The sequence below is a fragment of the Malurus melanocephalus genome, unplaced genomic scaffold (assembly GCF_030028575.1).
Source record: "Malurus melanocephalus ecotype Western Australia unplaced genomic scaffold, MMel_1.1 scaffold_21, whole genome shotgun sequence".
NCBI lineage: Eukaryota > Metazoa > Chordata > Aves > Passeriformes > Maluridae > Malurus > Malurus melanocephalus.
Window position 1 is genome coordinate 3673624 of NW_026623253.1, and position 13962 is coordinate 3687585.

Here is a 13962-nt window from a genome sequence, read left to right on the forward strand (position 1 = left end):
GCTTACTGTAAGTTCAGCAAATTCATTAGATTCAGCAAAGCAACAGGCTGAACTGTGTGGATATGCTTAACTTTGTCCCTGGTCAGCAAAGTATTTCAGTATTTCCATAATGATTCAGTCATTTGGGGCCTATATCCAGCTAGACAGGATATGAAGATTTAAAGTCTAAGACAAAAATCAGGAAGAAAACGGTAAAAGGAAGATCCCAACACACCTTGTSAGTCAGCAGACCTCACAGCCTTATCAAACCTCCCAGCAAGACTTGTATTTAAGGGGCTATGATAAACACCACAGTGAACTCCCAGTAAAGCACATGGGAGGACACTACTTTGAAACCAGCTATTTACAATTGACTTAGGGAAACTTTCCCCCTGAAATGACTCAGTGTCTCCTATCAGACCAGTGGAGCATTTCTGTTTCTAACTCCACACCAGAGTGGGGGCAGCTCTCCCCAAGCACTCAGCCACATCACCCTTGCTGTCCCCACCAAGGCCACCCGTGAGCCACCTGCTCTGCAGAGGGCACAGCTGTAACTGCAGTGAAAGATGTTTCAAATAAAAGCACTCCATCCAGCAATTAAGCAAAGAGATAAAAAATTATATTCTTAACTACTTTAAGCTGCTTCCTGTAAAGGAAGGACATGAACTCTAGCCAATATTTTGTGTAAAGAAACCACACAGGATTTGGGTTCTGCTTTTTATTCAAAAATTACRAAGCTGGTGGCCAACAGTTCATACTCTTCACAGATATCATGCATGTTTTTTTTTGTTTTTTTTTAGCTAACTGCAGAATTAGGATTTAGAACAAAGTGCCAGCACCTGACTTTTGCAAAATGACCATTCAAGCCCCTCTCAACCGCCATGACAAAGAACCAAACTAAACTAACCCCTCAAACCTCTAGATTTTTCCTCYTCCTTAGCAGCTTCATTCTTTCAACAGTCTTCAGAGTCATCTGCAACACCTCCCTTAACCTTTTGTCCTCTCGGATTGTAAGCATTCATTCCTTCCTTTTTTAATTTCTGCTCTTTCAAATCTAGACCACGCTTGACTGATTTTTCATAAAACATAACCTTTTTTCTGCTCTTTCCAAGTCTCAGTACTTGCCTCAACCGTATAACAGTAATGCCTGAGTTTAAAACAATCTCATGCTTTTGCCATTTTCTCCTTTCTTCTTTCAAATTTCTTTGGGCTTCTGCCTTGACACAAAAATTAAAGCTTATCTCCACCTTTAAAGAAATGACAGACCTGCTAACATACCAGTTGCAATTTTATTCTCTCCTCCTTCTCCCTCTGTATATTTCTCAGAATCCTCTACTGCATCTGTTCTTCTCTCTTCTCATGCTCGGTTTTATATTTTTTCACTGCCAGCCTTGCAGTTGGAACAACTACATTTTTACTGTCAGCAGAACAGTCTTTTCTCAATCAAGTCTCTTTGTAATCACTTCTGCAACTCAGTTTCCATGCCAGCTGTATCCCCTTACAATCTATAAACTGTTATCTTTCAATATATCAAAATATTTTTCTGATGTAAGCTGATCTGGATACAGACTCTGGGCTATATTTAACCTTTGGAAAATTCAGCAAGGTTGATGAAATTAWAGCAGGTAGAATGTGGCCTCATATTTTCAGCATTTTTTAAGTCCCCAGGTAATCCTTTGGCAGCTTTTCACTATCTTGTTTCATTCACTTGTCATATATGGAAATAAAACACTCCTCCAACTGATAGGATGGTTGTTACACAGGGCTTTATTCTGATTCCCATAGCTTCCATTTGAAATGTTTTTGATAMGATTCCCACTGGGCTGTTAAGGGTGTTAATCAATACTGGCAGCAATTCAAACCTCAGTGGACTCACCACATTTATCCTATCATCCCATTAAATTTTAATCAAGCTTTGATGGCTTTGCTAAATAAACTTTTCTCAAGAGCTGGGTATAGATGCAATATCTGAATAGTTGCTCTWACCTTTATGCAGCCCTGAAAGTGCCCTGAAAACTGATTTTTATTCAGCTACAGTTTGCTTTTGAAAAGCTTATGTAAGGGAAACATTTTCCTCCTGTTACAGACCTTTCAAGAGCACTGACACATAATGGGCTGGTGAAGAGGGTCAGGTACTGTAGGGGAGAAAGGATGATATCCGAACTTTCTCTCAYTGCCTTTTCCCCTTCGCTTTCCTGCTCCAGCAACCAGTTCAGTGCTTTTCTACAAGCCTGTGGATTTTTTCTTCTTCTTCAAAACATTTTTTTTCCCATTTCACTACCAAGTAACCTTTTGGAAGCATAGCCATTGGATTTTCCTGTATTGCTTTCGGACTTCGTCTATTCTAAAATCCATTTCTTTATTTGCCATATGAGTCAGAGCACTTTTAGGCCTTTATCCTCTGTGCAAGATTGCTACAGGCCTAAATATTTTACTGCAGATTAATGAGACCTTATTTTAGATGGAGAATAGCATTGAAAATGGTATGTCTGTGTCTAACCTAGATCAAAATGACCAGTGACAGTTCCTACTGGTCACTGTGTGAAAGATGCAGTTTTTGCTATGCATTTATTGTCACTGTTTTACTGTGCAAAGTAAATGTCAGAACTTTATGAAGATTAGGTGCAGCTTGGTATTTCTGGGAAGTTTATCTCATACTYCAAACTATGTGTATCACACCAAAGTTTATATTTTTGCAACTAAATTAGGTCAACTGATAATCTCTTCCTCATTCACCTGTTAACAGAGTTCCATGCAGACTTAATTATTATTAATAGATTCAATTAATTCAATTAAATATAATTATTTTAGTTAATTTAAAACCCTAATCAGTGATCCAACATGAGAATCTGAGTGACTCTTCAACCATTAAAAATTGGGAAATCTTTTTATTATTAAAAAATATTTGCAAGATGAAGCCCTTCCAAAGCTTATTATGAGATGCAGTAACCACCCTCTGATCTGGAGGCACAGCAYGAGCAGCCTTGTGACCTGTGGCCCTGCTTTCCTCACTCAGCCACAGCAGGAAAGGGATGCCCTGGAATAACCAAGGGTYCCTGCCCACTTTGGTACCCTGAAATGCAGCTGTCACAGAATCACAGACCTGGAAGGGTCTTTGAGCAGGGAACAAATCATCTCATCACCCTGKGTCACTCCTGACATGCTTTTATAGCCTGCCTTTGAAGACCATTAGGGCTGTTGTATCTTACCCTAATCACTGTATACCGTGTCTTATACAAGGTGGATCCCTTGAGCGTGGCACTTGGACTGGCACAGATTTCAGTTCCTCTTTGCAATTGTTTTATGTCCACGAAGACTAAACATCTCTCCTGCCCTTTTCTTTGAGCTTCACACCGGTTCAGTCCACAGATCTCATTTCCTTGGCTACTGTTCCTTTTGGTTTTGTTGTRGACTCTGCCTAGCTACCCCAAACAATTCCTAAAAAAATTAGGTCCAAACAAGGCAGTACACTGAGGCMTCACCAATGTGAAGCAGAGAGGAAAAGTCACTTCCCAGACATTGCAGAAGATTGTCCTATTTGTAGATTCCATGGTGGTGTTTGCCATTTGCATTTGTCACAGCAATGCAAATGCCCCTGACCTACCCCAAATTCAAGTCATTTAATTCAGCAGACTTCTGTCTGAACAGATATTTTCTGCCCTCTACTCAATAGCTGATTATTCCAGCCATAGTAGAGTATCATGCCCTTGTCTTTACTAATTTTTAATTAATTTTAAGCTAATTGGTTACTAATTTTTTTTTTAAAAAATTGCTGTTGTGATTTTAAATTCCAGCTCTACTCTATTCTCAGCCTGTGTTTCTACTCTGCTTTGTAYTGCCTGAGAATTTCATAGTTTCATTACAGTCTCAGGATCTTGAAATTTAAAAATAATTTGGGGAAACACAGAGTGCAGAACACCCCTACCTCATACATTTTTCCATCCAAATTCCATTCCTTCCCCACAGGATGTAGCCAATACAGCAGAAATTTCATGAAGACCATATTTCTTTCACGAGGAATGATCACGAGCTGCTCACGAGGATGTCATGTGAGAGAGTTTTCAAGCCTTCCTAAAGCCAAAGTTTACGAGATCAGCTGCTTCTCCCACACCCACATAACCTGCAYCCTGCTTCAAATGGAAACCAGAATTGACAGTATTAGTTCTTGACAAATCCATGTTGGCTCACATTTATCTCACTGYTATCTTTAAGATGCTTAGACATTGTTTGATAATTCATTCCACAAATCTTACAGCAGTTGACATTAAGCTGACTGGCCTGTAATTTCTTGGCTTTTTCTTTCCTTTCTTTCAGAAGACATTCAAAATCCCTCCATTTAAAAGACACTGGCTCTGTTCAGATCTTCTGGTTTCTCATTCCCGACAAATTCACAAAGGTAAAGAGCACACTGAAAGAATCCACATTACTTGTCAAATTCTTTTAGTCTTTAAATACAAGATTGTAATAAATTTMTTTTTGCTCGGTAGTATGGATATCTAGAGTATTTAATGTCTAGGTAAAAATACCTACACATTAAAAATGCCCAACATTTCTAAATGAACTTCTCACAGCTGCATCAGAAATGGTTTTTATACATCCTTTTAGCAGGGTAAAACATTGCTTGAGAACAAATGCTGGCTCTGTAGCATCAGTGACAGCTTCTTAGTGCAACCTCAGATAAATTAAATACATGCTGCTTTTTCACTGTTAAGGTAATGCATTCTTTGAAATTCACTTTCTAATTGCTCAATCTGATTTTAGGATTTTTTTTTTTTTTAAAAATTATCAGCACTTTCCAGGTTTCCAGTGCAGGTTTTCTCTTTTACAGACTCATTTTAAAAAGCAAAATGCCACCTTTATCCTTCCAGGAAAGGAATGTGCTTCCAATAAATTAAAGTGCATATGAAAGCTGCGTGGGAAACCAAAAGAAGGAATTTTAGTTCTGAGCTCCAATATTGTTGCCTCTGTGAATGCAGATAAATAATAACAGGAGCCATTAAACTTAGAAAAGGCCATCTGGCTTCTTTTCCCCACAGCTTACTCTGTCTAGTGAGGCCATGTGAGATGAATATACAACACACACTTTACAACATTGGTTTTTCGAATTTGCTACAAGTTTCATTTTTGTCTTCTRCCCCCTTCCTCCAAACTTGCTAAATGTAGGTGTCTGCCACAGATTCTAAACTGTAACTGGAAGAAGGGCGAGTGTGATGGCAAAGCTGCCTTGAGAGTAACTTCATAACGATTACTGCAAGAAAGAGCAATATATCATAATATTTTCTCCATCTAGTAACACTTATCAGCCTCTGCTAGGCCAGCCTCGAGGGATTAGAACTTGAAGCTGAATTCCAGGGTTTCATTTGCTGTACAGTCTGCTGCAGTTGGAGCTGTAAGGCAATTAAGTATATTTCTTATAGATTCTTTTGAAAGAAAACAAAAAACCTGTGTGGCATCATCTTCACTTATTATACTTGTCTGTATATAAATCTAATTTTTTTCAACAAGTATTTTCTCAAGCAAATAGGAATGTWTCAGCACCAGTTTTTGGGTAGGAAGAGGAACACTACAATGGCMAATAGTAACAATGAAGACAGCAAGATGATCCTGTGATTACTGTGGGTAAATGYATACCTTCCTTTTACAGCTCTGAGATTCACAAAACCGGGAAAGACTGGAGCATCTTTCAAACCTAAACATCTTTGACTATTTAGCACAGCTTGGACATTGAGCAGGARCCAAAGCACTGCAGAAAAGTACCGAAAGGAGTTCACTACTCTGGTGATATTTTTCRGTCCATTTTATGTGATCCTGTGTATGAACATGCCCCAAAAGGCACCTTCCAGACACRTTCCTTTTCTGTGTTTAAATCCCTGCCCACACTGCACGATGCACAAGGAGGTGAGCACAGACCCCAGCCAGCTCTCCAGGGATCATTCTTCCCACGAAGCCACCTCGCCTCCTAATCACTCTGCTCCTCTTCAATTTGGGGCTCAATCCAATTATCTTTCCCAAGAATGACCCCTTACATAGAACTGTGAGAAGAGCAGATGAGATTTAAATCTGAATAGCCCCCTGAATCTGTGAGGCACAGGTTTAGAGAGTGGGTTGAGTGGGGGACGGTGTGTCGGGGTGAAAAGACCAAATCTGGGGAAAAGACTTTTATAGGAATTATTGCAATCATCTCATAGGCTTGGGTCCAACAGACATCTCCAACCCACAGCAGTGGCAAACTGCCAAACTGCTTGCTAAAAGGTTTTGTGGGTTTTCAGCTTTTTTTTTTGGATTGTTGTTTTTGGTTATTATGCGTCTCTCTTGGTTGTCTTTCTCGTCGCATCTTCTGCAGCCGGTATCAACAAGCTTGAGCAAACATACCTGACTGTAATAACCTTAGCTAATTACCAGCATTTTTCTATCAATACAGAGAGCTGCCCTTTCAACCCTCCTTGCCTTTATTATTTGCCTCATATGCCTGCAGAGTAAGTGATTGCTGAGATGTCCATGAGGCAGGCAGATGACTAAAACATGACAATGTTTCTCATCCAAATCTGTGTGTGGAGCTCGTAACAGGGAKTTTTACCTGRGTCCCCTCAATTCCCAAGTGTTAGYCACTTYCTTTCCAACCACAGATTTCCTCTGTCTGGAAGTTGTTGGTGTAATACTGAAAGAGGCTTGTAGCCCCTGAGGAAATACTTAGCTGGAAACCCACATCCTTTCTCAGAGAAATCTCTCCAAGTATTACCAGAAATGAAGCCACATGCACCTCGTTTCTGGTCAAACAACCATTTCATTGATAGGAAATTTCAGGTATAATTTTGTGGGATGATTAACTTATATGTCTCAATCTTAGAAGATTTWAAAAAAACCCACCAACAAAAAAACTGAGTTTCATCTTTTGTAAATGAGTTTTGTATAATTGCAAAAATAACACAGTATTTCTGAGGAAAATTCAGTGTCAAGTGCATCCAGCAATTTAGGATGTCTGATGATGCACAATCACTGAAATTAATTACCATAATCTTCCAGAATTGGTTCTAATTAGCTGATGCCTTCCCCCTAGAATATCTCTGAAGCAGTTTCATATTGCAAATCCATGCCAATGTTTTTTCCCCAAAAGCTCAAAGTTAGCAGTGGGGATATTTTGTGGGGTGGGGAAGACATAATTCAGCTGATCTGGTTGTTAAATCCATACAAAAGCTGAAAGTAGACACTGCTATCTGTAAAGCAAGGATGTTAAGACTATTAAGATTTTAGGGGTGAGAKATTAAAGGGTGGGGAGAGGCTTGGAGCTTAAGATTCATGGCACAGCCTGTATTGGCATGAAAACAGATATCCTCCCATGGCTGTGAGGAGGGTGATGGCCAATGGAGTTTTTCCTCTGGAATATCCTCACATGGCTCACCACAGAATCTCACTTTGAATTTGTAAGACTGAGCCATTTTTGCAGGCTTTTGGAGAAAAACAGAGGGAAGGATGTGCTACTGAATTCTTGCTGGTTGTAGTATGTGGGAGGGTAATATGGGGAAATATTTCTTATGGTGAGAAATGGACTTTTTTCTCCTCTGYGTAAAAACACTTTGCACTGTAACAATTGATTCCTTTAAAAAATAAGAAAGACAGACTATCTTATAAGCTCTTCCAAATCCCACAACATTTGTTATAGTCAGTGAATGCCTTTCATAGGGATTGCTAAAGATAWAGCCTCTCTGCTTCTTTGTATCTTCACAAAAGCTTTTAAAAATGTGAACTTATATCTGCAGGAAACAACTATTATTAATGAAGCAGCTGGATTTCTTTTTAAATAGGTTACTTTGCAGCCATTTGCTCTGCTAATTATTAAACAGAAATGCTGACATAGATCTACAGTGCTTTGGGATATTCCATATTATCTAAAGTACATTTTGAAAGCATTTTAGAAGAATAACCCATATCTGAAGTATGAATTGAAGCTGTATAATAATATACATGGAAAACAGCTGCAGAAATTATTAGCTCACATTTCCCCCCAGCAGTTCTGCTTCCAAATATACCCAATGCCATGTGAGAAGCATTGCTCCACAGTAACATCATAATTCTGCTGATGCCAGTTTCTATTAAAGTATCCTAATAAGTAGTAACTATTCTGATAAATGAATGCATGTGAAATAAACCTGGACTAGAGATATCATACTAGAGCACTTCAGAGAAAAGAAATTCTCTCTCATGAATTATTTCTGGACTTGTTTTTACTCTCTTTTATGAAATTCTGCACACACACACACACACGCACACACACACACATATGCACAAAACAGCGTTTCAGACCCAGACAAATCTTCCTGGGGCACTGGAAAATTAGAGAGCAGGGAAGCTGCAGGTACTCAAATCAGGGGCAGTCCCTCTGCTGCAGATGGATAGAGAGATGAACCAGATAGGAGAGGGGAGTAATTTTTGAAAGCTACCTAACTTTTAAGACATAGATGATATCAARCACTCCATAAACATAACCTGATTTTGAGAAATCATCAAATTCTCATGGGAAACTGTGGTGCTGGTATGTTTCGGACAACATAACAGATATCTGTCATGWGTCTGGACAATGGAAAATGAAAAATCATTGGGGAGAGTCAGTGAAGAGAATGAGAAGAAATGTTAGAGAAAAATTACTGTGGAATAATCAAAACCAACAGGAAGGGAGAAAGTGCCTCGAGGTATCCACGGCAATGGCTCTGTTGGCTCTCAGGGTTGTATCCTTCCCTCCAAATGCTCTTCTCTTGTGGCTGCCCCTCTTCCCAACAAGTACTGCCTGCATGACTTTCTTTCACCCTTCTCATGCCAATCTTCTTTCTGAACTGTTGCTTTTCCCTCCTGCTTATTCGCTTTTTTCTCTTACCAGTTCCTTCTGCCTGCTACCAAAGCATCCTTCTATCACCATCACCGAGACTTTCATGCAAATATTTCCACAGCTCCCTGCTGAACGTCTCTCCTTTGGGATACCCCTTCAAACAAGTTCCCAAACCCACAGGACTTCCTGCCCTGAGCTTGCCTACAACCCCAGGTTTACCATTCTGCAGGATGGAAATGGTAARGCAGTGAGCTACTAAGGGCCGGTGTTTACTTTTTATGACAAATCTGAAACACTTGACATTAAAATTATTCACACAGGGTATTAGGTTAGTGGGTCTCTGGAGCATTTCCAGGGGTTCTGTTAAAAAAGAGACTATTTTAGGATAAATTTGGGTCACAGAGGGGGTCATCCTTTCCTTTCACTTTTCTAAGAAAAATGAAATACATTTTTGCCAGCATGTTACTCACATTTTCTGTAGCCCTTCTTTAACGTTTACTAAGAACCCTTGGGGGTTAATTAATGCCAGGACATTTCACCCATGAACTATTTTTGAATCCAATTTGTTAAATGCAAGTAGCCATAAATATTATAAATCAATTACTAAGTATATTCTACGCTTCACCAACCAAAAAAATCATAACAGAGTATTTCTGAARGTGATTGAGAAAAATGAACCACTTCCATAAAGCCAGGCATTTATGTTTCAATTTATCTTTTCTTTCACAAAAACACAATGTGAAATACATTTCACTAAATACAGGAACTACTTCTGTAGAAGAAATCAATTATATTCTGAAGTTTAAATCTTCTTTTTTTCCAGCTGTGCACTAATGTATTACTGTACCTCAGAAACATACCCTGGGGAAAAGGCTTCTATTCTTTACTAAAAATCCATGAATAACATTATGTAGAAATTAATTTGTGATAAATGATTTAAAATCTTAACCTAGAATGGTGTCTTATTCAAATGTCATCAGAAAATGGCACCTCACCCGCAGGAAGGAGTCAAGGGATCCATTCTCCATGTATTCAACTACAATCATTACTGGTCTGCCTGCAAAATAGCAAAGAAACACATTAGGATTATGGACATATTATGGGGCTTTTATAATTCTAGCTGTTCTGCACAGGCTATTCACAGTAGTTAAAGATGTAAAATATTTCCAAAATTCCCACTTATATCACAAACACAATTCCCTGTGTTACTCTTCAGGAATTATTTACTATCCTTTTTTTTTTGGTTGTTGTTCTTACTGGATTAGCTCAATGCACATCATTCATTTTGGTGTGTTCTCACTTAAAGAAGAGCCTGCTATTTCCAAACAGCAGAACTTACTGTGCAATATTTTGGAACACATCTGAATTAAAGCAAACCCTAAATATTCATAAGCCATGTCCAAGTAATTACAAAGTCAGTGTCATAATTTTCTGATCAAAGAAAAACATCTCAGTGATGTAGGAACATAAAAGACAGATAGAATGTGACATCACAGAAAAAGCTCTCCTAGGTTTGCTGTGTGCATTGGATGTGTACAATCCAGCAAAACTCTGAGTTTATGTGTTTGTGAATACATAAAATATACACAGTGTTACTCAAAGAAAGGTGCTGCTCAACCAGCACAGTCCCGGGGTGACACCATATCCAAATTGAAGCAGAAAAACACATTTCATTTATTTCTTAAAAGGATGTCCAAACCCAAAGATACAATTTTAAACTTAATTTAAGCACCAGTTCACTGCTGGTACCCTTTAAAAACCACCCGTCTAGAAGCGCTTGACAGGAGTGGGGCAATCAGGCTGCTGACCAGGCTGCACAGCAACAAGATTTTTACAATTGTTAATATGACAAAGGAGCCATTCTATATAAAAAAAACTAATGAAGAACATTAACAAGATTAGGAAGGAGGTGAAAGGTCTTAAAATGGCAGACTTTTCTTTTCCTGGGAATGCCCATCTCTTTCGCGGTTTGTGGGAACCAGAGCTCTGCCAAATGGTGACACTGAGTCCACCATTTCACTTCCTCAATTCCTTACTAGCTGTACATCCCTTACACAATATTTTTCAAGCTCAAAAGAAGACTCTTTCATCACTTTTTTTCATCTTCTGCTCAAATKATGTTTGTGATTTATTTGGATGAGGGGATGAGAAACAAACACTGTGTTCAGGCTGATAAAGCRTTTTGATTGTTACAACATAATTGTTCATTTCTGTTCAGTTTGGTTAACAGTGAAAGTATTTATTAAACTGCCCACAATGTACAATAGGCCACAGCCAGGTATTTCTCCTGAGCTGTTACAGTTAACCTTCAATTTACAAAGGGAATGATCCATTTTTGTGTTTGTCCCAGCATGCTGACCCGCAGTTTCGGGTTCCTGGTGATGCCCATTCCCTTAGTCTGCTCTTTCTGTAGTTCCTCACAATATTCCCTCATTTCCTCTAATAAAACTTGTCATTATTTCTGTATTAACTCTCATGTTTATATCCTCAAAGAATAAAACAGTGCTTCATAGTAGTGGCACAATACTGCATTTCTTTTTTTTTTTTTTTTGTGTGAAAACTCTCAGATGCCTTAAAAGTCTTTCTGGATAGCCTCAGGGAAGTGTGAAGAATTACCAGCTCTTTCTTTTTCAACTGAATGTTTAGTCCTGTGCATCTGCCACCAAATCAATCTATTCATCGGCATCCTTTGGTTATACCCTGTTTTTTCATTATAAAAAATACATCACTTTTAAGCTTCTACAGATCAGAGCATTTTAAAAATTTATATTTCCTTTACTTCAGTTTGCTAATGATGACTGGTTGTAGAGCCCAGTCTCTTCTGTTTCAAGCACATGAATGACCCAGATTCCCTTACCTTTATCATTTTCTTACTGTCAGGGCTCTGACAYCTCCACATGAAAGGAAAATCCTATAATCTAGAGAAGTAAACAAACTGCACCTGATGCTAGAGAATCTTACACTGTGCAGAACTGTCTCGAGCAAGTAGTAATTTCTAAATGGTAGCAGACAATAGCATTTTTCAATGAACAGGGATGTGAAGCTGGCCTTCAGATGGTATATTAGATCAGTTATAAGATACCCAGAAATTTCTCTTTCTGGGTACATCAACAACTTAAACATGGAAAATGTGCATTTGAAGGGAAAGGGAAATGGAGTTTTAAAGCAATGCCCCTGGTTTCCTGTGGGCAATCCTTTGGCACTCAACTATCCATAAGCTGCTCTGGAAGGTTCTCTAGAAGTTCACAGGCTCTCATGACAGCTTTTATGCTCCTTAGATTAATTTCCTTCAACACAAATTATTTTCATACTTACTGTGTAAACAGAACTACTAATTCTACATTTTCTCACAAAATATTCCTCCCTCCAAAAACTCCCACAACTGTACTTCCTTTTGCTCAGACCCTAAGATCCTAGCTTAAAGGAACTATGAAATGTATCTGTAAGCATTTATATGTGGATTTAAAGAAGAGCTTTCAGTATTTTTCACTGGACAATGCTTATTTTAGGCACTTGAATGACTTGAAATGATATGGCTGAACACAAAACTGACTCTTCCAAATGATAACACAGGACTGGCACTAAATACACCAAAATAAGCAGCARTTTCCTTCAAAAAGCTTGCTGTATACCAGAAGAGAAGCATATTATCAAAAAATTTAATCACTTTGGCTGATAGCTTCCCACTGACTCAGTGTGTATCACTTACCATCCTACCTGTATTTCAAATGAAATTGATGTGAGATTATGTCAAAACACCACAATGTGTCATGACACCATGAAAACAAATCTGGCTCCATCACCTGATTATCCCAACCACAAATCTTAAATCTGAACACAAAACTAAATTCTCAAATAATCAGTTCTTTAGTGTGACAGCACTTGATAAAAGCCACTTTATTTTGGCTGCAAGTTTAATGTATCCCTGGAGCTCTTTATGTATTCCAAGCTGGACTGTGAGAGTCAATACAGTGAATTTTTTAGTCAKCACAGTGTTTGTCTTTGGAGGACCGGTGGATCAAAAGTGTCTCAGCTATTGTTAAGGTGGCTTGAAGATACAGAAAAAACTCTGGTAGAAAGCAAAACCCAGRGGGTACTTTAGAATAGTACAGAGTCCACAAAAAGTTGTATGTGCTGGACCTCTGTACAAACACAAAATACTGCTTTTGTTTTAAGTTTAAAGGAACTACAAAACTGACTAAAATAATCCTGGGGTATTTCTAAACTAGTCTAGTGTTTGCCTATAAATAAATTAAAAAGGACTACTAGTTATTATGAAAATTCATATTGTTCTCATGGTGCTAAGAATTCTTCATCCTAAAACAAGAACAGGAATGAATAAATGGGAGGGGGCACAGAAGTCTCTGAGACAGAGAAGCAATCTTTGGTTATTTTATCATGGGGTAGGCTAATGCAATGCTGGAAGGCACTGGATTATTTTCCTAGGATTGCTTTTAGTACAAAAGATGGACAAGTTAAACAGGTTTAAGGACAAAGAGCAGTGGGACACAGATGGCAGCAAAGGCACTCCTGGGGTGACAATACCCTCCATGGGTGGCTGCACCTCGTGGGATGGAACACACCCAATCTCCAGTCCAAAGAATTGCCCCATTCAGGGAACTGTTTCTACCCAGATACAGGCACTGGAGAAGGATCTGAAGAACTGAGTTAATTTTACAGTCAAGAGCCACACAAGGGAAGGAATGGAAAAAGAACACTGAAAAAAGTGTCTGCTGAGGGCTTGGAACCAAGGGCCTAAAACTGCAGGTGTTGCTGGAGGAGAGCACACAGCTTCTTGTTTGAATTGGGGGAGGGTGACATAAAAACACTTGAARATAGATTCAATGATCAAATCAATCAAGCAAATCAGACTTTGCAATAGTTTTAGATGCTTAGTGCTGCTGGAGTGAGGAGTACTGCGAGAAAACAGACTTTTAAAGCAGAAGAGTTATATAGTGTCCTGAGTCTATAGGTTTAACCCCAAATATGGTTTTTACACACTGCATATATCACATTTATTATAATTATTATAAGAGATGTATCATTTTACTGCATAGTTAAGATTACAACACGAGATAATAACTGTATTTATACGTGACATACACTGATAGCACAGCCACATTCACTACAAATATTCTCAGCCCAGCTATACGTGTGGGATA

The 13962-nt window shown here is 38.6% G+C and overlaps 1 protein-coding gene across 2 annotated transcripts in view; it reads right to left on the reverse strand.

The window, feature by feature from the left end:
* The window catches only part of LOC130588942 (ephrin type-A receptor 6-like), a 379324-nt gene that overhangs the window by 41177 nt on the left and 324185 nt on the right, over positions 1 to 13962 (reverse strand). For both annotated transcript variants that reach the window (XM_057389986.1, XM_057389987.1), the window contains one exon: positions 9796 to 9857. In XM_057389986.1, the coding sequence (XP_057245969.1) occupies positions 9796 to 9857 (62 nt within the window). The remainder of the gene's footprint in view (positions 1 to 9795; positions 9858 to 13962) is intronic.